The sequence below is a fragment of the Propithecus coquereli genome, unplaced genomic scaffold (genome assembly GCF_000956105.1).
Source record: "Propithecus coquereli isolate 6110/MARCELLA unplaced genomic scaffold, Pcoq_1.0 Scaffold111, whole genome shotgun sequence".
Classification (NCBI taxonomy): domain Eukaryota; kingdom Metazoa; phylum Chordata; class Mammalia; order Primates; family Indriidae; genus Propithecus; species Propithecus coquereli.
Genome location: NW_012135081.1, coordinates 2339085 through 2365505, shown reverse-complemented (window position 1 = coordinate 2365505; position 26421 = coordinate 2339085). Strand labels below are relative to the sequence as shown.

General features: G+C 49.0%; 1 protein-coding gene across 2 annotated transcripts; it reads left to right on the top strand.

The window, feature by feature from the left end:
- The first annotated feature begins 9673 nt into the window (after positions 1-9673).
- Positions 9674-24829, top strand: POU6F1 (POU class 6 homeobox 1). Of its 2 annotated transcripts, none has more exons than XM_012653456.1 (10): positions 9674-9721; positions 11163-11358; positions 15020-15136; positions 16124-16252; positions 16778-17031; positions 17647-17775; positions 18386-18589; positions 21507-21648; positions 22233-22401; positions 23427-24829. In XM_012653456.1, the coding sequence occupies exons 1-10, from the start codon at positions 9674-9676 to the stop codon at positions 23770-23772; spliced, it is 1734 nt and encodes a 577-aa protein (XP_012508910.1). In that variant the 3' UTR covers positions 23773-24829. The 2 variants fall into 2 exon arrangements, with proteins under 2 accessions (XP_012508910.1, XP_012508901.1); XM_012653447.1 differs by having other exon boundaries at positions 15015-15135; positions 16122-16252.
- The last annotated feature ends 1592 nt before the right edge of the window (positions 24830-26421 follow it).

The following is a 26421-nucleotide window of genomic DNA, read 5'->3' as shown; positions in this document are numbered from 1 at the left end:
TTAATATGCAATGCCCGTAATTAGCATAATTTATATATTTATGATAAAGAGAAAAAAAGCCGCGGGGCCGGGGCCGCGGGATGCCGGGCCGGGCCGGCGGGGAGCTCCGGGAGTGGGACAGCGCGCGGGTGCCCGCCTGGGGCCGGAGACCCGGGGCCGCGCCCTCGCCCGCCCGCCCGCGGGCCGGCCTGGACCCGGAGGGGAGGGGGTGGCCGCCAGGTGGACCCGGTGGGGAACCTGGCCCTGGCCCCTCCCAGTTTCTGCCCCTGGAGCCCGTGTCGGGTACCGACCGCAGAGGACGCTCCGCACACAGACCCGGTGGCGACCAGGAGCGGGTTCTTGCCCCGCAGGCGAGCCGGGACGCCTGGGTTCCCGGCGGTTAGGGCCAACTGAGGCGGCCAGGGCGAGCAGTCACAATTCTCCGGAGCGAACATACTCCGGGAGGACTGGTGGGACTCGGGGTTAGGGACCCGGGCATTGCTGGAAGGGTGGGGTGGTGGTAGGAGGGCCACCGTCGAGCAGAGCAGGAGCACTTCATAAATATTTAATAACAATATTATTATTAATACATAGTCATAATAATGGGCCCGATGTGTTTCCTAAGCATTCTCACCTGGCAAGGCCAAGGGAGCCCCAGGGTGCCTTCTAATCTGCACCTTAGCGTTGGAATCCCCCACTCAGCCTGATTGGAAGCCTGAAACCTTCACAGAATAGACCCTGCTGCTGGGCAGGGGAAATAGAAAAGGTTCGGGAAGGCTTCCTGGGCCAAAGAAAAGAGGCTCTTTCAGCCTCATCTGCTCCTCCTGATTCCCTGTTCCAAAAGTAGACGGCCGGTCTTCAATTGTTCATATGCATACATCCCACTCCCCTTGGTAAGCTAAGGCCGCGACATGGACGGGCAGAAGCCTTCTGAGAAGTAATTCCATATATTGCGTTTTGATTGAAGTCCTGGTGCTCGGGGTGATGCTTCTGTCACCTGTTACTTTTTTGTTTATCTGCTCTAGGACTTCATTCATTTCTTCATTGGTTCAACGAAATTGTCCACTAACAGCCATGCTCTGAACAATTCAGATAAAGCTCCTGTCATGGAGTTTTTATTCTGGGGGTGGACCAGCAGATGATAAACACGAAACAAACAAGATAATGCCATAGAGTGACTTTTTGTGTGTGCTCACCTGTGTATGTGTTTGTGTGTGTGTGTGTGTGTGTGTGTGTGTGTGGTGTGTGTGTGTGTGTGTGTGTGTGTGTGTGTGTGAGAGAGAGATGAACTATTTCTTCTGTTTTGTTCCTGGAGGTACTAACTGGCAATTAAGAAAAGTGAGTCAGAAGAAATTTGCTCCTCTAAGGGTTCTCTGCATTATGAAGGAAACTGGGATAAGCTTATAGTCCCCGCCCCAAGATCCACTCACTATGAAATTATGACAGTAATTTTTTACATTTTTATAATGCTTTATAATTTAAAACATATATATATATTTTTTTTTTTTTTGAGGCAGGATCTCACTCTTATCACCCAGGCTAGAGTGCAGTGACACCATCATTGCTCACTGTAACCTCAAATTCCTGGCCTCAGTGATCCTCCTGTCTCAGCCTCCCAAGTAGCTAGGACTACAGGTGTGTGTCACCACACCCGGCTAATTTTTAAATTTTTTTGTAGAGACACGGTCTCACTATGTTGCCCAAGCTGGCCTTGAACTCTTGGCCTCAAGTGATCCTCCCACCTTGGCCTCCCAAAATGCTGGGATTACAGGCATGAGCCACTGTGTCCAGCCTAAAACATTTTTATATGCATGCTTTATTTGAGTTAAAAATAATACCAATAGTAATAAAAACAAATACTTATATAGTGTTTGCTACATGCTAGGCCATATTCCAAGTGCCCTGGGTAAATGTTACCAATTTAATCCTCACAATAACCCATGAGATGGGTACTATAATTTACCTCCATTTTACAGATAAAGAAACTGAGGCTTAGAAGCATTACCTGTGGTAGAAGCAGTATTCAACCTGGGTCTTCTGCCTTTAAACCTCATGGTCTTTCTGTGTCAGAATGAGGGCCAGTGAGGCAGAAGAGGGAGTGGGACCCAAGAGAAACTGGCCAAGGGAGGAAGGCTGGGGATGAGGAGCTGAGCCAGCACTCTGGGAAAGGGTAAGTGTGGTCTGGGTCCTCCAGAACTCAATATGGTGTCTTGGAAATCATTTTTAAGGAGCTCCAGTACTGGGAATGAGGGCAAATCATTTGAAATAGGATATATGTTTTGAGGGAGAAAGTAGGAAATATGAGGAGGCTAAGTGCTGTGGCTGGGATATGACCTACTATCTTTTTTTTTTTGAGACAGAGTTTCACTCTGTTGCCCTGGCTAGAGTGAGTGCCATGGCGTCAGCCTAGCTCACAGCAACCTCAAACTCCTGGGCTCAAGCGATCCTACTGCCTCAGCCTCCCGAGTCGCTGGGACCACAGGCATGCACCACCATGCCCGGCTAATTTTTTCTGTATATTTTTAGTTATCCAGATCATTTCTTTCTATTTTCAGTAGAGACGGGGTCTCGCTCTTGCTCAGGCTGGTTTCGAACTCCTGAGCTCAAACAATCCGCCTGCCTCGGCCTCCCAGAGTGTTAGGATTACAGGCGTGAGCCACCGCGCCCAGCCGACCTACTATCTTAATGGATGTTTTCACCCATAGTCATTAACCCCCTGTGGCATACCAGGTAGTATGCTAGGCACCAGGGATGTAATGACAAGCAGATAAGGTCCCTGCCTTCTTGGAGCTTACAGTTTAGTGGAAACATCTATTTTTTATTTTTTGCATGTCATGAGCTCGATCCCTTCACCCTTCCTGGCATGAATCAAGTTTGGGCAGGAGGGAATAGGGGACAGGAGAAGAAACTAAATCTAAATTTCTGTCCTTAATAAACAAGTCTTTACTGTTCAATTATATGTGTCCAAGATTATAAGTGGTAAGTTAGGAAAGGGGAAATAAGGTGTTCCCTCCTCCCTTGTCTTTTTGCCACCTCATCACTCCTTTTCCTTTCTGCTGGAAAGGAAGCGTGCCTCGCTGGTCTAGTGACAGCTTGGCAAGCCATTTATCTCTGTCCATGAGTTCAGGGTCTGGGGGGGGGTTGGGTCTGGAACAGAACTGAGAGCCTCTATTTTCCAATGTGCCCTGAGCTTTGGGGGCCAGAACAGTCCCCATCAGCCTTGCTCCCATTTCCTGAGAGGAGGCTCTGTGTGGTGTCAGGAGCACAGGGGTCTAGGGCAGGTGGACAGGGCCTTGAAGTTTGAATCTGCCACTTACTCTCCTGTGCCCTTGGTCAAGTCACCTGACCTCTTTCTACCTCTATTTACCTATAGATAAAAGTGAAGAGGATTGCAATAAGGGCACCATGCTAAGCATTTCACTTACATTATCGCCTGTCATTATAAAAACCCCATAGGGCTTGTCAATTTAACCACCATTCTAAAGATAAGGAAATTAGGCTGGGTGAGGTGGCTCATGCCTGTAAACCCAGCACTCTGGGAGGCTGAGGCAGGAGGATCACCTGAGGCCAGGAGTTCAAGATCAGCCTAAGCAACAGCAAGACTCCATCTCTATAAAAAAAATTTATAATTTAGCTGGGCATGGTGGCATGTGCCTATAATCCCAGCTATTCAGGAAGCTGAGGTGGGAGAATCACTTGAGGAGTTTGAGATTGCAGTGAGCTATGATCACACCACTGCACTGTACCAGGGCAACAGAGCAAGACCCTATCTCCAAAAAAAAAGGAGATTAGGTTCAGAGAGGTGAAATCAATTGCCTAAGATTGTACAGCTGTTCTATGAGCAAGCTAATATTTGAATTTGGATTTTCCTTGGAAGCCTTTAAGCTTATTGCTCTTTGATCCTCAACTTTCTCATCTATAAAATAGGGATAATGATAGCTAAGTCATTGTTCTTGGTGTTTTGTACAATAACTTCAAGGCAAACTCTCTTATTATTAGGATTTAACCATGAGAAAACAGAGAAGTACTCAGTGTCTACTAGTACAGTGACCTGCAGACAGACACATGGTCAAGCTTTAATATTTGTTTACCTAACCACTGAGCTCTGTGGCCTCATGGGACTGGTGTCAGAACTGAATAATAATAGTTAACATGTATTGGGCTCTTACACAATTTACTACAACACTGTCTCCATTTAAAATATGGTAACTGAGGCATAGAGAGGGTGGGCCCTTGCCCAAGAAATGGTGAAACCGAGAGATGAACCTGGGTTCTCACCTGCTACACTAAATTGAAATACAGACTGAGATAATACATAAAAATAATTATACTCTCTACCACTTTCTGAGCACTTACTATGTGCCAGGCATTGATCTAAACTTTTTATACACATTAATTCATTCAACTCTCACAATAGCCCTATAAAGTAGGTTCTATTATTCTTTCCTTTTTATAGATGAGGAAACTGAGGCACAGAAGTTAAATCATTTGTCCAAAGCTAGTAAATATCAAAGCTGAGATTATGAACCCTAATGTTTGTCTCCAGAGTGTGCTCTTAACCCCAGTACTATGGTATAAAAGGCCTGAGTCCCAATAAACTATCAATGATTATTATTCTTCAGCAAGTAGGATGGGAAACCTGTGTCCCGGGGCCAGAGTAGAAAGAAGTAGGAGGACATGCAGAAAATCCATCAGTGAATGACAGCTTGAAAGAGGGACGGCTTGCCTGGAGTCTGGCCAGTTAAGAACAGGGCAGATAATACTTGCGCGCAGGAGGGGCCTGGTGCTGCTTCACGCCACCTGCTGAAGCTGACTGGGGTGCTAGTGATAACAAGGAGAAGATTTTGGGCATATTGGAAGATAGAGCCACTGGTTTTGCTGAAGGAGCAAATGTGGATAAAAAGAGAAAGAAGACAAGGATAACAGCAAGGCCTGAGTGTCTGGGGAAGGATGGAGAAGGCTGCCTGCAGGTAGAACAGGTTTGGGATTTTGGAACTGGAGTTCGGTTTTGAACATGTTGAGTATGAGATGAGATATGAACACTTAGTAGGCAGCTGGATATGAGAGTCTGAATTTCCCAGATGAAGTCCAAGCTGGAGATTTAGATTTGGTAGTTGTCAGACTAGGCGAGACCACCTAGGGAGGGAGTAAAGAACAGATTGGGGGTGCCCTCAGCTCAGCCCAGCCACCTATCTAGACCAATCTCCTGCCCTTTCCTTGTGATCATTCTAAGTGGCAGCTCTGCCGAGGTAAGTGGGTGCATAATTTAAATATAACAGTGGTGTAGAGCTGGAGATGCTGATGTCAACAAACAACCTAGCCAGAGAGAATTACAATGCTAAAAATTTGAAAGTTGATTTCCCATAAGAAGTATGACTTTCTTACAGTTGAATTAAAGTAAACTAAGTCCAGCTTAACCAGCCATTCCTTGGAGTCTGCTAACTTTACACAGAGAACCCTCCACCTTTGAAAATTGGAATCCCATAAAACAAGTTCCATTTTCCTACATAGGACAAGATGCTTCTTACATAAAACTTCATGTCTGAAACACATGCCTCCCTGGGAACTAGGACCACACAAAACAGTATTAGGTGCCCTTCCTACAGACCCTCAACCACCTTCTATTCATCCACCATGACACTTAAACATACTGTATCACACTTACCTTTTTATTTCCTTGATCCCCCATATTGGATTGTAATCTTCTTGACAAAGGTGGGAAATGTGTTTTTTCTCCATTGAATTTCCAATGCCCAGCATATAGTAGCCACTGAAATACGTGTTGAAAAACAAAGGACAAGGCATTCAGGATTTCTTCTAATAGGATTACAGGCTATTGTAGGGAGTTCTGATTTCTTTGGCATTTCCCAGTGCTCCTCCTGGGTGGCTTGAAATGTTGCCCTAAACTCAAAGCCATTCCAGAGAAGAATGACAGGTAGAATGAAGTCCTCTAGCTTGTTCTTCCCCACTGAAAGTCCTGGATGGCCCTGGACCTCTCTGGATTCTCAGGTTATGGCAAATGCCTCAGCACCCACAGTTCGTTCACCCCAAGGATGCCTGGGTTTTTAGATGTCAGCACAGGGAAGCAAGGGATAAGTGAACCATCTGATAGCCAACCAGGGTGCCTTGCCAGGTCTGATTCAGGGGTTTTTCAACTCAACTCACTGGAGAAAGAAGGCAAAGAAGGAGGCTCTAGGTGGCCTCTGGCTCCCACCCCAGCCTTAACCAGAGTGGCTCTGCTGTGATCTGTTTATGTATTGGGATTCTGCTGCTGGGGTGGGGACAGGGGCCTCTTCTCTTGAAACAGATAGCTGATTGTTTCTCCTCCCTGGCCATCAGGCTGCGGACACTGCATAGCATCATGGGCTCAGTGGAGGCCCTCCAGATGTGCTGTTTATCCCAGTCATTGGGGAAATGGTCAAAAAGCAAACTGAAGATGTCTATCTAGTCACTGAAACCAAGCCACAACCTGATTGGAAAGGCTTGAAAAAATGTGGAACTTTCCTGGCAAGGGGATGGGAGCAGGTCCAGGGGAAAGTGTACAGATACCAAGCAAGGGGAACTCACAGAGCACAGCTCAGAGTGAAAATGCTGAGCATCTACATGTTAGAGAGGTGTATATATCACATACATGTCTCTGATAGGAGTCATCTAAAGGTAAGACCGAGAGACAAGGGAGATCTGGGGTCTGGGACAAGGGAGTTGTTTGCCTCTGCTCTGTCTGGATTTTTGGTGGGCTGAAGTCTGGTTGGTGGGTTGGAGTGGGCCTAGGTGTGGCCAGAGGCTCTGACCCAGTACTGATCTTGCCCTTGACACAAAGGACCAGACACTGAGGCCCAGGTCCTCATAGCTCATGGAATCTCAGGGGTGGAAAGGATATCAGAATCCCCCACACCTTGTCACTATTTGAATCTCCTCAGAATACGGTCACAAAGTGGGCACTTATCCCTGCTTAGCCACTCCCTGTGAGTGGCCATGGTGGGCAGCAAGGAACCAGAGGCCACAACAAGACTATGAGCAGGCTTTCAGCCCCTCTTGAGCAGATGCCTCCTTGCCCTACTGTGACTGGCTGCTGCTGCCTCTCACCTAATGGCCACCTTTGGAATTGGAATTCTTTTCCCCATGAAATGTATGTATCAAGCGATAATGGACCCAGATTCACCTTGCACACCTTTCCTTTCAATTTTGTCTCCTCCTCATATTTGAATTTGCAAATGACTTGCTAATTGGCTTATCTATGTAACAACTTTTATGGCTCATCTCAATTCCAGAAGTGGTGGTAAATTGCCAAGTTCTCTGCGAAATTCGTGGAAGACTCCCATGTACAAAATCAAGGAGGGGGAGGTAACACCCAGGAGTGAGGCTAGAGCTCCAGTGAGGCAGGCAGATGCTCACCAGTTCTTCCAGCAAATTCCTATGTCATCCCCTATACTACCTGAAAAGAGAAGGCTCACTTATTTTTTTTTTTCAAATTGCTAGGTATTTTGAATTGCTTGCCCTCTCCTTGAACCCCACTATAGAGGAGTTAGGGAAGAAACAGGAGAGAAGGGACCTCCTGTTTCTCCTTGCCTGGTTGATCAGGAAACAGTCTGTCAAGGGGTGAAGATGCTAAAACCCCAGGGGGATCCAGTAACTCCACTCATAGGTATACACCTAAAAGAATTGGAAACAGGTGTTCAAACAAATTATAGACAAATATTCATAGATGCACTATTCACAATAGCCAAAAGGCAGAGCAACCCAAATATCCATCAACTAATGAGTGGATGAACAAAATGTAGTATACCCATACAATAGTATATTACTGTCATGAAAGGATGGAGTTCTGATACATGCTACGACGTGAATGAACCTTGAAAACATAAGTAAAAGAAGCCAGACACAGAAGGCCACATATTGTAGGATTCCATTTATATGAAATATCCAGAGCAGAGAAGTCCATAAATAAAGCAGATTAGTGGTTGCCAGGGGCTGGGAGGTGGCGGTGGAAGGTGAGGGACTACTAGTTGATATAGAGTTTCCGTTTGGGTTGATGAAAACATTCTGGAACTAGATAGTGGTGATGGTTGTACAACATTGTGAATATACTAAATTCCACTGAATGAATGGTGCACTTTAAGATGGCTAAAATGGTGAATTTTATGTTAGATGACTTTGTCTTAGTCAGCTTGGGCTGCTAGAACAAAATCATAAACTGGTGGCTTATAAACAACAGAGATTTATTTCTCAAAGAATTGGAGGCTGGGAAGTCCAAGATCAAGGTAGTGTTGTCTGGTGAGGGCCCACTTCCTCGTAGGTCCTTCTTGCTGTGTCCTCACGGTGGAAGGCACGAGGGTATCTTTTAGGCCTCTTTCACAAGGGCACTAATCCCATACCTCTTGGAGGCCCCCCTCTTAATACCACCACCTTGGGGGTTAGAATTTCAACGTATGAATTTGGGGCGGGGGGCTGGGAAACACAAGCATTTGGACGATAGCAGAATTTTACCTCAATGAAAAACAGCAGTCATCCCAGCACTATGAGTGGCTGAGGCAGGAGAATCGCTTGATGCCAGGAGTTTGAGGCTGCAGTGAACTATGATCACACCACTGCACTCCAGCCTGGGAGACAGAGCGAGACCCTGTCTCTAAAAAAACAAACAAACAAACAAACAACAACAACAACAAACCCAAAGAAGGGAAAGGAAGGGAAAGGTGACTCCGGAGCACCTCTTGGAGCTTCGTTTCCTCATCTGTAACATGGTGATACTAATGCCCCCCCATTCTGTATCCCCCAGAGGTGGCAGGAGTAATACATCAATTAGTGTTACATAAAATGCTTAGTGCACAGTACGCAATAAATGCCAATTGCCTTCTTTCCTGTAAAAGTGTCTAAACCTATTTGCCCCCTCTATTTCCTTTATTTCTTACAGCTGTGGTTTGTGGCTCCAGCCAGACAACCTGTCTTCACATGGGCTTTGCCCAGTCCTTCTCACTGCACGTGACAGGCTGTCCCACCATCTGGGATGTCCTGCCCCCTATGTTACAGATCACTGTGGTCCTTGGGTCTCTGCCACAGAATCACCTGAGAGCTGATTCCTTGGGGTCCACACGTTGAATCAGACTCTCTAAGGGTAGTTTGGGGAAGGGGCCTGGGGACCTGCATTTTTAATAAGTACTCCAGATGATGATCATGCGTATTAAAGTTTGAGACCACTGTTTTAATTTATGTCTTTACCATTTCTTCTAGGAAGTCTGCCCAGATTTCTCCCCCAAGAAGCACTCTGATACTCAGCGTGCTCCTTACCTGTGTCCAAGGTTCTGAGTGTCCAAGGGTCAGATTCACCTTGGGTTCTCCTGGGTGTGCACTCTCCCACTGGACTGGGGAACACCCAGGAACAGATGACCGGCTCTCTCTTTCCTCTTGTCACCCTAAGCACAGATGGCCCTGGTTCCTCCTAGTGTGGTAGGTTCTACTGGGATGCTGTAGGAAGTGAGACACTTTACTTTCAAAGTTCTTAGAATCCTGTTCTGTATACTTCTGCAGATACTTGGGAGAACCTAGGTTCTGTGTCCTCCTACCATTCTATTTCTGACTTTCCTAGACGGCATGGAAATTGCATTACTGTGTCGCATCAGCCTTTGCTTTTCCAATCCCATCTTACCCAGGATGCACTAGGTGTGGGCGGGCCCCCACCACACCCTGACAAGTGACCATGGATCCTGGAGCCGGGCCAGAGTCGTCTCTGACTGTCAATGAGCAGGTATCATCTGGGGCGGGAAGAGGTGGGTGGGTGGCGGTGAGGAACTGAGTGTGTGGGCAAGGGAGGAAGACTCCACAGAGCCCCTCAGTGTCTCTTACCAAGGTTCATGGTCATGTCACCGGCCCAGAGGTAGTTGCCAGCTAGGATTTCTTAGGGGCTGAGTTTGGAGATTTTAAGCTGTGACTTTGAAAAGTGGAATTAAAATGTACAAACATGTGTAAGTTTACATGGGGAAAGGTTTGGACATCAGGTAATTTACTGTTTAATTTTTCTTCTTGCATGTATATATATATACTCTAATTTTTCAGCAGCGACTATTTATTACTTATGTCATTTTTAAAAGGAGAAAGAGATTAACATCTCTTAAAATGTAATCGGAATGAAGTCCCTCATAGGTCAAGTTTGAGTCAGTGAGGAAACGGCTTTTGGGGATTTATTTCACTTCGACTCTCCTAAAGGGTCACATTGTCACTTTTTCCAGCACAGTCTCTGGCTGGATCCAATTTTCAGGCTTAAGGAATGTGTTATGAAAATGGTTTTGGGCACAGGCCAAGTGCAGGGGAGGCCTGACACGAAGCTTCTTAATGTACAGAGTTTGTCTCTGATTCTTGAGTTGCCCAACTGGCAGCATTTCCATGCTGGGGGCACAGAGCAAAGTGCAGGGTGCCCAGCCAGGGGAAGAAGACCACGTGTCCTGAGGCTTGGGGACCGCCCGCATCACTTGTGCATGGAGGATCCTCTGGAGGACTGGGCATGCCCACAGCAGAGGGTGTGACTGGAGCCGCAGGCCCAAACACACAGCTCCAGTCCAGGAATGGGGCGGTGTGGAGAGGAAGAGGCCACATCTTCAGGACTCTTCACCCTTGTTTCAGGAAGTTAGCTTGCAGGGAAATCCTGAGCCTTTACCCCAGAGTTTTGGAAATAAAAGTTACTCGGCATTGTGGAGCGTTCATTTTGCACCCCTTCATCTTTGGGGAACTTCCAGATGGTTTCAAGAGAAGTAAAAGGGATTTACTTCCTGGCCCAACTTAAGCTGTGGCTACCGTGTTAGGAGCCCTCGTGGTCACACTCTAATATCCTAGCCACCAAGGGGACATCCTTGCAAGCCTGTGGTACAGGCCACCTACCACTCCTGGAGCTGAGTCCAAGAGAGGGAGCAAACAGAATTGTCTCCCATGTGGTTTGGCTCTGTGGGACTTTTTCCGGCAGTGTCAGGCCCTTCTCCCTGTCACAGGGCCTGCTTTCTTCTAGCAGCAGTGTCCCTGCAGTTGGGGAGCTGCAACCTGCCCAGGTTCTGGGATCGTCACAGAGCACACAGCCCTCTGGACAGGAGGTCTGCATCCTGAGGTGCCCTCTCCTCTCTACCCGACACGCCCAGAGCTTCTGCCCCAGGGCTGTGCCGGCCCCTCCCCGCAGCAGCATCCCGGTGCTCTGCTTGCAGGTCATCGTGATGTCAGGCCATGAGACCATCCGAGTGCTGGAAGTTGGAGTGGACGCCCAGCTCCCCACTGAGGAGGAGGGCAAAGGACTGGAGGGTGTGGCCACCGAGGGCGCCCAGAGTGGCGGCCCCGCTGAAGCCAGCGAAGCCGCCGGTGAAGCTGGGCTGGACAACCCAGACTCCTCTGCAGAGGCAACTGGTACGAGGCCATTGCTCCCACCTGGTATTGCTCCCTTCTGTGATGCGCGGGGAGCCAGCATGTGTCCTTGGGGCCCAGGTGGCCTTAGGGTCTTGTCTTCCTATCCTCTGGACAGCTTCCGGCCACAGCCTGCACTTCTAGTCAGCTGCCAGGGCTACTCTGCACTCCTTATCCCTGGAACTTTAGTTCTAGTTTTAGTCACTTCCAGGCCTAAACTGGGATGGGTCAGGGGTGGTGGAAGGAGATTGGCAGGGCTCGGTTCAGGGGGTTGAATCAACCTCAGAGGGCTCCTAGATCTAGACCAGACCCTCAGGCCCAGCGTAGAGAGGACTGGCCCTTCGGGATCCTGCCAGCTTCTCTAGCTCAGTCTTTTTTGTAGTATAGCCAGGAGGTCCCAGGAGCTGAGGATGGGAGGACATTTCACTTACTTCAGATTAAGGATGCAGATTATTTAGGACTTCACAGAATTTCCGCTTCTTCCTCCCAGCAGATTTATAGGTGCTACCCTTCTCCAAAGATGGCCACAGGGCATGAACTTGATTCTCCTGCAGGTAGCACTGAGACAGCCAGGGCTATTCTAGAGCCTGAACTGTGGTATGACTCACTGCTCTCTGGCCATGGGGCACCCTTTCATTGACCTTCCCAGGAAGCACTGGGCCTCCTTTGCTGATTCCCCAGAACACCGCAGTTCATCTCCTCTGGCCTTCTGCTATATGTGCCCCACTTCCCTAGGCTAGAGATCTGGGCTGGTGGGGGTGGGCCAGGAGGAGAAGCCAAGAAGAAAGCAAATGACAACAGATAAACTTTAGAGAAACAGCAACTCCTTAACAAGAAAGCCGCATGACTTCACCTTACTTACTGTACCTGCAAATCAGTATGCAGATTCTTTGGAACCCTAATAACCCAAGTTATTGTTTTACCTTTTGAATAAAGGAATGACAAGAGACATGACCATTTTTCCCTAGCCTGGACATGCTCTGCTTCCATGTTGAGGCCAGGATGGGTCATCGCCTGTTCCCAAGGGGCAGTGCCCTAGAGAGCAGGCAGGGAAGACAAGGACTCTACTATGTCCCTGCCACCCTTTCCATTCAGCACAGCCACATTGGTGAATGGATGGAGCCCCTTTCAGAACATTTGGGAGCTTTCTCAGGTTTATTCGCCGTGCCCCGATCTCCCTTTCCACCCTTTTGTCCAGCTTCCATATCTCATTTCCTCTGGTGCCTCAGTTCTGCTCCTTTTCCAAACCTGCTCTCGGTAATGGATCCTGAATCAATTATTTACACCTTTGCATGAATGTGTACAGCAGTGTGCACCTTCTTCCAGAGGTTTGTGTATTTGTAAGCCTTTCACAAAAGCCTTCTTCTCTGTAAAGGAATTTTAGTCGTTGTCAAGCAGGTAAGGGAGGTATTTTGATGGTGCCACCTAAGAAGCTGCCAGCTTAGCTTGATGGAACCTTTTCAGATATGCAGTAGTAAGAAGGGTTTCCTCTTATTAAAACAAAACAAAACTAAGTAATAGGAAACTTTTTCAGGATGAAAAAAGAATCTAGTGGTTTGCGTCACTCTAAATTACTATCCCGTCTTTGTCACACATATATATTTTTATAGTTGTGGCCAAAGGGTAGACTATGTGGTACAACACCACCATATTATTTCGTGTGGCCATTCCCATTGTTGACGTAGGTTCACACACCTGCTTCTGGTTTGGGCCATTGTAAAAACGGTCTGATTTTTCATTCTCATAAATAGTGCTGCTTTGAATGCCTTTGTATTGGTCCTTTAAAATTTTTTTCATATTTTATTTATTTATTTATTAATAGGGGATCTTGCTATGTTGCCCAGTGTGGTCTTGAACTCCTGGGCTCAAACTGTCCTCCCACCTCAGCCCCTCAAGTAGCTGGGATTACAGACTCACCCCATCCCGCCACACCCAGCTTAGAAAACATTTTTTTGTGGTATAGTGCACTAAAATTCCTTTTGAAGAGAAATTAATTATTAACATAGGAGGAAGTCATCACATGGAAAAATACAAAATCTTGCTATCAGTGAGAAGAAAAGTAATTGACTTTAAGGTACCATGTGCCTGTTAAGCCCGAAAATAAATAAACGGTGATAAAACCTAAATTGGGTGTTGCTGTGGAGAAATAGGTACATTGCTGAAGTCTATGTGAATTGGTTTAGTCTCTCTGTACAGTCTAGCAGGAAGCAACAGAAGCTCTAAATGTTTGTAAACCCTTGGACCCCATGGTCCTACTTTGGAAATATGCCCTAATAAAATGAATATTTTATTTCTTCAGATGCTAAGCTTTTATCATTTCTGTTTGTCACACTCCCATTTTCTCATTTTCCTTTTTATGCTTCATTACATTTTGTCCAAAAGGATATTTTTTAAATTTTCATATTTTCAGATTATCCTTCACCTGTGATTATTTTTTTCAACAGTTAGAAATGTATCTTTCCTCCACAGAGGAGATAAACCTTCATTTCATTTCCCTTTGCTATTTTACAAGGCCTTTGTTGCTGGATGCTTGTCTCTTTAATCCTTCAGCTACCTAGGTTTTATTATTATATGCTGTTAACTGTATAGTTCTGGGTTAGTTTGATGTGTTTCTGGATTAAAACACAGGCTAGGACTGCAGGGTTAGATGGAACCCTGAAGGTTATTTGATTCACTGGTTCCCACTCTAGGCTATGTGCTGTATCCCACTCTCGGCGGAGCTTTAAAGAAAAAAAGAGAGAGGAGAGGTATCTGACTGCCACTCCTGGACATTCTAGTTCAGTAGGCCTAGATTAGAGCCCAGAAATAAATGCCCAGCAGTATTAAGAAGCCACTGATCTGGTCCAATATCCGTCACCTACTATCCAGACTCCTTTTAATGTCTCCTCATACATTAAATAATAATCCTTCTCCTCACTGTCATGTGGATGTGAAGAGGTTTCCTGGGGGCACCCCAATACCTGAACAGGCCAAGGTAGCAAGAAGAGGCAAAAAGCTCCAGTTCATGGGAAGTTTCTTTAGAAAGTCGAAGAAGCTGCTCATCCTGACTTTAGCCCTCAGGGAATGGCAGAGCAAAGCTGGCTGGCCCAGAGAGCCCCGTGACCCTGCAGTGTGGCAAAGACATGTCCAGTTTTCAGGGACTGTTGCTTCCAGGATTCTGCCCTTCAGGAACCCCTGCCCCTTCCCCAAGCCAACACCTATGTCCAAAAAGTAGCCTGAAGGTGGGGTGAACAAAGAATTCAGTTGCTGAATGAGCCAAGGACAGCTGCCGCCATCAATTCTAGCTCCTTCCCTCACTGATGGGTGTGCTTTAGGCCCCTTCACTGATTATGTGACAGGTCCTATAGAGCCAGGAAATGAGGGGCTAATATGCAACTGTGCAGCCTGCATTTTCTTCATCTAGATGTGGGGAGAGGGTGGCTTACCTTCCAGATCTGGTACAGGGCTCCCCAGCCTCCTATTCTCACTACCAGTAGCACCTGGCAAGCTTCGAAGCTGCCTCACGGCCAGGGAAGGAAGTTGGTTTTGGGTTATGCAGAAATGCAATTTGGGGCTGAGAGTTACCACTTCAGGCTGCAGATATGACATTCTGCTCTGATGATCCCTCCACTCACATCCAGCTCACTCCTTGTCCTTCTTTCTCTCAATGCCACATGAAGTGAAGTCACTCCCGGGGATCCCTCCGAGCCCTGCCCCCACCATTGCCACCTTCAGCCAAGCCCCAAGCCAGCCTCAGGCATCGCAGACCCTGACACCACTGGCTGTGCAAGCTGCCCCCCAGGTAAGGGCCACCTTGGGGAGCTGGACAGAGGGCAGTGGGTAGGAGCAAGGCCTGGGACAGCCAGCATGGGGTGGCCATGGGATCTGGGAACTTCATGAGGCAGAACAGGGAAGGGGCTGTGGCTTGAGGGAAGGAATCTCCTACTAAGCATCCCCAGCCTCACCCCTGCCCAGACCAGGCCCATTTGGAAGAGAAGATCTGTGTTTGCCAGGTCATGTCCTGGAGTCCACAAGGACTAGAAATTCCATTAACTCTTTCATGCTGCCAGAGTTTCTGTTTAATGACTAACTGAGTGAATACCCTTGTCAGTTCCTCCAGTGGATGCCTGGAAGAGTTAATGAGTTATTCACAGAGCCCTCATTTAGAGCCAGGGAGCGGCCCCCAGTGCCATGAGGAGCTGTGAGCAGGCATGCAGAGCTCCCTGTGACCTTTCGCTGCACGCACTGATCTCTAAGTCATCGAGTCAAGAGTCTCCTCCACCAGGGCTTCTTGGAGGCCTCTGTGGGCCCTTGACCACCTGATTCCACCAGACTCTGCTCCCTGTTCCCTGGCCATGAAGTGCTGGTCCTGTGGGCAAGGGCCTGGGGAAGGCCTGGGAAGCAACAGACTTGGTGGGAGAGGCCTGTGTACCCTTCCCACGCTGTGAGCAGGGCCGGCCCTGTCCTGAATTCGGGAGACTCCTCTGAAAGCAGGATAGTTGGTCCAGGCACCCCCCTCAGGTTTGGGCCTCTAGTTAGGGCTTGGCTCCTCCCCGCTCATGTGGCCTTTTCCCTTTTGCCCTCAGAATGCTTTGTTTGTGCTCAACTGGGTCTGAGAGACCCAGTGTTTGCGCTGTCAATGTTGATTTTTTACTTTTTCTTTTCTTTTTGAAATCTTGTTTGCTTTTGCAGGTCTTGACTCAGGAAAACTTAGCCACAGTTCTGACAGGAGTTATGGTTCCAGCAGGGGCAGTTACTCAACCTCTTCTTATCCCCATCAGTATTGCAGGTCAAGTGGCTGGTCAGCAGGGGCTGGCCGTGTGGACAATTCCTACAGCAACTGTGGCTGCCCTCCCAGGACTGACCGCTGCTTCTCCTACGGGGGGAATTTTCAAGCCACCTTTAGCCGGTCTCCAAGGTAACGGCAACTCTTCCCAGGACTGCACCACCAGGCCCCCTACCACCCTACACTACCACCCCTGCACGTTGCCATGTTGGACTCAGAACCCGCAGACCACCCAGGGTGACAGCCCTGGAGTCTGGATCTGGTGTCTTGGGCATCCAGTCACGGAGCCACTGCACCACCGTGGGACTCTAGGCCATGACACCATGCTGGCCCAGCAGGCATTTCTTACTTCAGCCAACTATCTGAGACTGCCCCTCTCCCCCAACGCCAGAACTCACCCATGACCAGCTCCTGAGAAGGACTGCAAGAAGATTTCAACATCTGGTTTTCGAACCTCCACATCTCCTGGCCCAAGGGAGGGGGGATGAGAGATGTTGGCACGTGCCAGCCCTTCAAGGATCAAGGGAATCGTGGCTGCCTGCTCCCCTCGCCCACTGCCCCAACCCCTCTCAATCTTGTGCCAGATCCCTTAGGATTGGAGCTGCTCTGGGCTGTGGCTAGGCATTTGAGCACCTCTGTCTCTGCCTTGCTCCATAGCAGCTGCCGTGCTGAACACCGCTCTCCCGGCACCGGTACAAGCTGCCCCACCAGTACAGGCCTCCTCGCCGGCCCAATCCCGGCCACCAGGCCAGCCCCAGACGCTGTTCCAGACCCAGCCGCTGCTGCAGACCACACCTGCCATCCTACCGCAGCCCACTGCTGCCACCGCTGCTGCCCCCACCCCCAAGCCAGTGGACACCCCCCCACAGATCACCGTCCAGCCTGCAGGCTTCGCGTTTAGCCCAGGAATCGTAAGCTGCCGCCCTCACCCAGGGCTGACCAGGCATGGACTGAGTCGGGCCAAGGGTGGAACTGACCCGTCCCACAGTGGAGGACCAGCCCCCCGAATACAGCCCTTTTCCAACACATCAGCAGAGATGGGCTCGCTCTGAGGCCTTCTCCTTACAGCTGCCAGCCCGTCCATCCCAGATAAAAGCAGACAACCCCTGCCAAGAGGGCCGGGAAAATTCTCCAGAACCTGAACCGCTGGACCAGGCTTGAAGGGTGGGATGATGTCTGGGGATTGCAAGCTTGTGAGTTGTCACTAAAGTGCAGCTAGAGGCTTACAGCTCTATGCTGGTGTCCATCCAGTGTAGCTCCTGGCTTGGCAGTGGGAGCTGTTAGATGTGACCAGGATCACATCAGCCTCTCCAGCCTGGCCCTTCTACCCTCCCAGGCCTGTTCCATGACTGTGGCCCCACCCTTCCCTGCTGACCCCTGCATCCCTGGAACCTATTCAGCCGGTGGTCATGGGCCTGCAGCCCACATTCACATCTGCCCACCCCAGTGCCCCTCAGCCCTCTTCCCTCTGCCTCGGGCTCTTCTCACCCCCTGGCCTCTGAGCAAGGCTCTTCCTCCACCCACAGATCAGTGCTGCTTCCCTCGGGGGACAGACCCAGATCCTGGGCTCCCTCACCACAACTCCGGTCATTACCAACGCCATTCCCAGCATGCCGGGGCTCAGCAGCCAGATCCTGACCAATGCTCAGGGACAGGCAAGTGGTCAAAGACAGGGCTGAGGGGCGGGGACTGTGGAGAAGCTGGCAGGGGGTGGCCAGGACTTGGGGTAAGGGTCAGAGAAACTCAGTGTGTCAAGCTGCAGTTCGTATCCTGGGCCTCAGCTCTCTGCCGAGGCTGGAGCCAGGCAGGGACGTAGCCACCCCCTGTCCTAGAGGCGCTCACTCTAGTTGGGGGTTTCATTTATGGAGCACCCACTTTGTGGCCAGGCTTTGTGCTCGGCGCTTTCTCATACATTATCTCATTTTGAGTACAAATCTATTAGATGGAGATTTTATTCCCATTTTACAGGACAGAAGGCTGAGGTTCAGAGAAATTAAGCCACACAGCTAAAATGTGGCAGAGCAAGGATTTGCATCCAGGTCTCTCTGAATCCACATCCACACCTATTCCTGTTCTACCACAGCTCTGAGGATGGAATAGAGGAAGTAGCCCCTAGCCTGTGAATCCTTCACTTTATTGATGAGGAAACTGAGGCCAGAGGGGGTTAAGTGATTAGTCTCTCCCCCTGACAGTGTGAGGATTTGGGTGGGGGGTGGAGCTGGACGCTACTCTCACACCTGAGGTTCCTGCCTTATTTCCTGCCAGGTTATTGGAACACTTCCGTGGGTAGTGAACTCAGCTAGTGTGGCGGCCCCAGCACCAGCCCAAAGCCTGCAGGTCCAGGCTGTGACCCCCCAACTGTTGTTGAACGCCCAGGGCCAGGTGATTGCGACCCTGGCCAGCAGCCCCCTGCCTCCGCCCGTGGCTGTCCGGAAGCCAAGCACGCCTGAGTCCCCCGCTAAGAGTGAGGTACAAGGGATGGGGGAGGGGATGGGGGCACAGTCAACACTGTCTGGTATGGGCGGCTCCCTCCAGACCGCCGGCTAGGACAATATCTTCTGAAACTCCTAGGAGAGCAGGGTACCTCTCCTTAATAATGAGGTGAGGTCCCAGAGTAGAAGGCCCATGCGAGTCCACACATGTTCTGCCCAGGGAAACAGCACCCCCCCAAGACCCTACCCACACACACCAAAAACAGTATATGTGCCCTAAGAGGCCGGTGCCATTCTAAGAAGATGGCGGGGAGGAGGTGGTCTAGACTAGATCTGGATCAGCTCCAGGGTGAACAAACTGCCAGAAAAGCCCTGGAAGGTTTTGCACCCCCTCCCTCTTCACCCCTTCACCCTTCCACTCCTCTACTCTGCATGGTGGCTTTGATTAGTCATTTGTTTGTTTATTCTTGGAGTATTTTTTGTGACACAGTCTCACTCTTTTGCCCGGGCTAGAGTGAGTGGCGTGGCATCAGCCTAGCTCATAGCAACCTCAAACTCCTGGGCTCAAGTGATCCTTCTGCCTCAGCCTCCCGAGTAGCTGGGACTACAGGCATGCGCCACCATGCCCGGCTAATTTTTTCTATATATTTTTAGTTGTCCAATTAATTTCTTTCTATTTTTAGTAGAGACAGGGTCTCGCTCTTGCTCAGGCTGGTTTCGAACTCCTGAGCTCAAACAATCCGCCTGCGTTGGCCTCCCAGAGAGCTAGGATTACAGGCGTGAGCCACCACGCCCGGCCTTATTCTAGGAGTATTTTTTGAGTGTGTACTATATTCCAAGCACTAAAGACACAAAGATGAATAAGACGTCCTTCCTAACTTTAGACAGCTCAGTGTTGGAAGTAATTAGAAGTGAGCATGATAAAGACTATGATAGGGGCACGAATAAGGTGCTTTGGGACCCCAGAGAAGGGAGCTCTTGACAGACTTGGGGGATTAGGCAAGGGTTCACAGATAAAGGACATTGAACTAATATAAAGGGATGAAGCTAGGCATGGTGTCTAGTCCCAAGCTACTCAAGAGGCTGAAGCAGGAGGCTCTTGTGAGTTGAGGATTTTGAGGCACTATGATTGTGCCTGTGAAGAATCACTGCCTTGTCCCTAAAGAAAAAAAGGTGGCCAGCAGGGGTGGGGGGCAATGAGTTGGATGTGAGAGTGCTCTAACTTTAGGGAACTGCCACCAAGTATCCAAATATCACATACTTTTTGCAAGAGCAGTGGTTCTCAAACTCAGAATCACATGCAGGGCTTATGGGGACAAAGATTCTCAGAGTTTCTTATTCAGTAGATGTGGAGTGGGGCCCAAGAATTTGCATTTCTAAGATCCCAGGTGGTATAGAGGCTAGTGGTTCTCAAATGTAGTATGCTGCTTCCAAGTTTAGAAAATAACCACTTAGCCTTATCTGTAAAATAGGAATTATAAGAGTGCCAACTTCAGAAGGTTATGAATGCTAAAGACATATTACACATGGGCAATTAACACTCTGTTACACAGAAAGCACTTGAAAAATGGCAGTTCTTATTATTACAATTGTTAGGTAGTAGGGAGCTGTTGCAAGGTTTTTGGCAAGAAAATGGCTCATCAGATTTGCATTTTTTAAAGAATCCCCCTGTTATTCAGGTGGGGCCAAGAACTGGGCTGTGGTTTGAATCCTTGTCACGTGTTAGGAGGCAGTTTAAACAGTTCTAGCAAGAGACAAGGAGGTCCAAACTAAGCTCTGGGGATGAAGAAGGAATGAACTTGAGGGCTACCATGGGTGGAATCCAGGGAATAGGACCATCTTGGAGAAACTTGCACTTCTGAGAAAGCTTTTTTCAAAAAATCATACTAAAAATACTAATTTCATATATTTATAGCTTCTCTCGATTAAAAATGATTTTTAAAAAACTTCCAACATTATGTGTCACATAAGAAGTAAAAATCCATTCTCATTCCACCTCCAGAGATGACTCCTGTTGATAGCTTGCTTTATATGCTTTCAAATATTTTTTCTGGAAATTCATATGTATTAATATTTTTAATGGTATTATTCTATAAAAACTGGTTTCATCCTACTTTTTTCATTTAATGCAATGACTCAGACCTCGGAGCGTTTAAGAGTTATACCACATATACCTTATTCTTTTCTTTTTTTTTTTGGAGACAGGATCTTGCTCTGTTGCCCGGGCTAGAGTGCGGTGGTGTCATTATAGCTCACTGTAACCTTAAACTCCTGGGCTCAAACAATCCTCCTGTAATAGCCTCCTGAGTAGCTGGGACTGCAGGCACGCACTACCATGCCCAGCTAATTTTTTCTATTTTTTGTAGAGACAGGGTCTTGTTATGTTACTCAGGCTGGTCTCAAACTCCTGGCCTCAAGCAGTCCTCCTGCCTCAGCCTCCCAAAGTGCTGGATTACAGGTGTGAGCCACCATGCCCTGCCACCTTTTTCTTCTTAGTGTCTGCACAGTATCTCATTTTAGGGAGGTCCCAGAGGTCATCTAACATTTCCCTATTAATGGACATTTGGGGCCTGGGAGGCTCTAGAACCAGGTTTAGGCTTCTCCTTTGAAAGCAGAGATTTGAGAGCAGTTATCCCAAGGGTGGGCACTTGCTGGGGCTTTGACCAATCGTACTCAACCTTTCTGAGCCTCTCACCTGCCTGTGTCACAGGTGGCTGTGAGACTCCAGTTTGGTGGGGCATGTTGCTGTGCTTATTTAGGATAGTTTGGTCATTATTGTTGGTGGGTGTTAATAAGCAGCTTCTAGACTTGCTTTTTGATAGAGGACAAGTGGGTATGTCCTGGGTAGGTGAGGATTTCATGCCCATTTTTGCCCTGCCTCTGGTCCACCTAGGAATTCTGACCCCCTGAGCCTGGCAGAGGGCAGCAAAGGCTTGTTGTCTCTCTTCTCACAGGTGCAGCCCATCCAGCCCACATCAGCCGTGCCCCAGCCTGCTGTGGTCATTGCCAGCCCGGCTCCGGCAGCCAAGCCATCTGCCTCCGCTCCCATCCCAATTACCTGCTCAGAGACCCCCACCGTCAGCCAGTTGGTGTCCAGTAAGTGGCTCCTGGAGGAGGAGTATGGAGAAGAGGGGGAGGCATTTATTTGGGTACCCCAACCTCTTCAGATGCTGCTTTCCTTAATAAACTTCCTGGGGCCCAAAGGGGGAGGGCAGAGGCCCAATGCAAGGGGTTGGCTTTCTTATTTCCATTCCTGTTGAGCTGGAGTCTGGGCATGATGATGGTGGAGGCTGCTTAGTTGGCTGTTTGGCTGCTTCTCTGAGAGGCCCAGCCATTGGCTATCTCTGCTGTGGTCTCTCACCTAGTATTTGAGGAATGTGGATGGCCAACAGGTGTGTTTGGGGCCAGGCATAGGGAGGATGGGGGAGGGTCAGCAGTTAGAACTGGAAGAACTTGAAAATAGACCCTCACCCCCAGAGAGCCTGGTTCAGGCCTCTTTCCCTCAAGCCTTGCTTGTCTTGGGGACAGGAGTGATGAGTGTCTTAAGGGTGGACAAGCCTTTTGCCAGATGTCCTCACTGCCCCCAACCCCACTACTGCATCAGTCCAGACCAATGAACCAGATAAGCAGTGATGATTCCTATCTTACACATTCATCCCTGGTCCCTCTCTCTGGCCTAGAACCACATACTCCAAGTCTGGATGAGGATGGGATCAACTTAGAAGAGATCCGGGAGTTTGCCAAGAACTTTAAGATCCGGCGGCTCTCCCTGGGCCTTACACAGACCCAGGTGGGCCAGGCTCTGACTGCGACAGAAGGTCCAGCCTACAGCCAGTCAGCCATCTGCCGGTGAGTAAGGCTGCTCTGGACAGGATCAGGGCCTGCCTGAGTGTCTGGTGCCATTGGGCACTCACGGGGACCCAGGCATCTGGCCACTTTCCATGTTCTCCCTTGCTCCTTCCTTCTTCCAAATAAGGAAGATTGTCCTAAGGGTAGACACGTACAGCTGGGGTAGCCAAACACTGACACAGTTTTCTGGGGGCCCTGTGAAGTTTATCCTCCAATCCTAAGCATTTATATGGCCTTCTTTGAAGAACCCAAGACCTTAATCCATTTAGGAATCCTATCAGGAAAGGAGTACAGCTTATAAAATTAAACAGAGTAGGAACTTCAGTTCTGTCTTGGCTCTCAACTATAACCCCCCCATACCCCGTCATGCTCCCATCTCCCCCTCTTATAAGGCATGACTATAAAGTAATATAGCTGATTTTTTTGTGTGCAGCTGACAAACTGGTTTTGGTGCTAGTACCAAAGGAGAGAGTAGTAGAGTTTCAAACAAGGATAAGTGCGTGGCTCAGGGATGGCCAAAAGGTTTCATCTGCCTGCCAACTCCATTGACTAGACCCAGAGTGACTGTTAGAGTGCCTACAATGCCACGTTGAGAATTCTGTTGCCACATCCAGGCTCAGCCAGAAAGAGTAGCCCAACTTGTTAGCAATCTGCTATGGGAGTGCAATTGCACTCGTGACATCCGGATGTCATCTCAAGATGACAACTCAAAGGCCTTCACTCATTTAGGTGAAAGTTCTGGTATGTTGTTCATAAAGTAGTTGCACTATCATCATTGCACTACTGATTGAGCTAAGATCATAGAATGGTTTCCCTGTTAGGACCTGGGACAACGGAGAGAGTGAGGAGTCTGGGCTTGGCCGAGCTAGAGGGACCTTGGTGGAAGTGGTGCAGGGGGCGCTGGGTCAGTGTCACCAGCCTTACGGGGAGCAGCCTTTGAGGATAGTGCTTACGCCCGAGTGCGGGGTGTGCTGAAGAAACCGAGGCACTCTCACTGTCTCTTCCTGGGCATTGGTTGCCTGCAGGTTTGAGAAGCTGGACATCACGCCCAAGAGTGCCCAGAAGCTGAAGCCGGTGCTGGAGAAGTGGTTGAATGAGGCTGAACTCCGGAATCAGGAAGGCCAGCAGAACCTGATGGAGTTTGTGGGAGGTGAGCCCTCCAAGAAACGCAAACGCCGCACCTCCTTCACGCCCCAGGCCATAGAGGCTCTCAATGCCTACTTTGAGAAGAATCCACTGCCCACGGGCCAGGAGATCACTGAGATTGCTAAGGAGCTCAACTATGACCGCGAGGTCGTGCGGGTCTGGTTCTGCAATCGGCGCCAGACGCTCAAGAACACCAGCAAGCTGAACGTCTTTCAGATCCCTTAGGGCTCAGCTCCCAGCCCTGTGTTCTAGCACTTTGTACTTTTCCCTTGGCTCCCGGCTGCAGCCACTGCCATGACAACACATGCAGCCGTGCTTGCCCTAGGTCATGAGACTCCACTGTGTGCACGTGTGTCGATACCTCCCTCTTCTTCCCCACATATCTCACATCATGGGGAGCCTGAGGAGCCCACATGAGAGCTCCAGAGTCTGGGCTGGCCATGCTGAAGAAGGATTTGTGATATCACTTAGAGAAGCACTTTGCTAACATGGTTTCTGAAGGGTGAATTCTGGTTGGGAACCAGAAAGTCCCCGGCTTTGGGGCAGGGCTGTAGCAGCTCCTAAGGCCATTAGCTCTTGCTTTCGATGGCATTCTCTTTCCACCCCTCTTCTCCTTTGTTCCTCTGTGTTAGTGGCAGGGATGACACTTCATCTAGTGGAGCCACAGCCCCCTGCTGCCCCTCCCCCACCCTTTGCCTGCAGGCACACTGTGCCCCTGAAAGGACCCAGGAGATAAAATTCAGAAAACTGTGCTGTGCTGCTTAGAAGGTCAGACTGAATGTCTGCCTTGACCTCAAGGTCAGAAGGGTCCCATAGCCCTGGGGCCAGAACATGTAGTCTTCGCTCCCACCTCTCCCTGGTTCCTTTGAGGAAACAGTTGCACTAAAACAGAACCTGTTCTTTTGTAATCCATGTTGGAAAGAAGCAAGAGTGAACTCTATCTGTCCTGGGCTTGTCCTGGGTCTGCTGCAGGTTGGGAATTTAAAAAATAAGGCCATTTTCCCTGATTTTAATCTAATCTCTGTCCATAGCCATCCCTCCCACCAAAAGAGTGTGGGTTAAGGGAATTCGCAGCCTGGAAAATCCCACTACAAGCAGACAACTCTGGAGAAAAATGAGGAAAGGAATGCTGACTTTTCTCTTGTCCCCAGAACCACCCCCAACCCAGTACTTCTCAAAAGAAGCAAATTAAACAATAAACCAGACAGCAGGGCCCTCGGGGAAAGGACAACATCCTTAAGAGAGCTGATGACAGCCCAGGAAGGTCTCTTGTGGAAGTTGACTTAACTCTAATTTTCTTTGTAACTTTAAGCCTTGGATACTGGAGGAGAAATCTCGTTTTTTCCAGAGTCTTAGACCATGTATTTGTGTAAGCAATCCCCTCAGTGCTCCTCTGAGTCAAGAATATCCCCGGGTTAGGATGGGTTTTGCCTTTGGAGGGGGTCATTATAGTACATTGGGGGTTAGAATCTCATCCAAGCTAAGTGAGTTTCCAGCCTCACTGTAGCTCAACAGCCCCTAAAATTCAGTATGTGACTCCAGGAGGTCAGGAGAGAACTCAAGAGATTTGTTTAGATGGTCCCGGACTTACCGTGTAGACCATCCCTAAAGGGGTCTAGCAACCCTCCTCTTCACTACTTTTACCCTTCCAGAGCCTGGTCTCTAGCAGTTGCCCTCCACTGCGCCTCAGGTGACTCACCCTGAGGGAGTGACCACCAGGCGAGGGCACATCCCCACCTCTAGCCCAGCTTCCTCTGGTGCGCTGTGTTTCCTTTCCCACTTACTACTGGTCACTTCCAGGCCCTGCAATGCCCGTGTGGCCACCCTCTTGGGAGCCCTGCCAGTGAGCAGAGGAGAGTTGTGTGCTGAACTGTCACACACACACACACACACACACACACACACATACACACGCACACACATACACATGCACACATGTCCCACCACATTCTGGCCAACCAGACCTGCCAGAGTGTGGTGGAGGCGAGGGAGCAGGTGAGCAACTTGCCTGACCCAGCCACCCAGGAAAGACTATGTCTCCAATGGGAAGGCTCCATGCTCTAGTTCAGGGTTATCAACCTGCCTGAATAAGATGACAAACTCGTATGGGAGGGGTATTGTAAACAAGTTTTCAGTAAGAAGAGTTGAAGTACTAGAGTTTGTAAAGGATTCAGTGACTTCCCTTCAATAAATTGGAGAGATGCAGATTTTCATGCTCGAACACTTGCTTTCATGTATGCTTTCTTTTTTGGGAGAGACAAGTGGATCACAGCTGCTACCCTGGGAACAGTACATAATCCAGGGTGTGTCCATGATGGTGGACATGCCGGAGGACACCATCTATCCTGTGTCATGGCAGGAAAAAAAATCATGAACCACTGGCCTAAATTAGGCCTGGCCATGCTTTCTTGGCCCCTCCCTCATCTAAATCTGTCTTCCCAAGGCTGAGCTAGAATTAAACCATTTTCTCTTCTGCTGGAAGGATGGGTTGGTCATTCAGAGGAACAACATCAGGGGCAGAATGTTTGCAGGCTGAATTGCCCAGCAGGGTGTCCCTGAAGCACACCAAAAGCAGAGCTCACTTGCCTATGACCTTTGCCCTTGCTCTCCCAGACCCCTGGGAAGCAGCTAGGGCCTGTGCCACTCACCTATGAGGTGGATTTCTTTTTTGTTTTTTGGTAGCATCAGGCTCTGAAGAGAGTTGATACAAATTTTGTTTTGAAAGCATCTCTCTGGACTTAAACCAGAGCTCGGTGGGTCCTTTACCATGGAAAGAGAGGAAAATGGACAGAAATGGTTTGACTGTGCATAGTTTTGTTTTAAATGAAAGACCAAAACTTTCTGTGGCCTGGTGAATCACCTGGGGCATTTGAC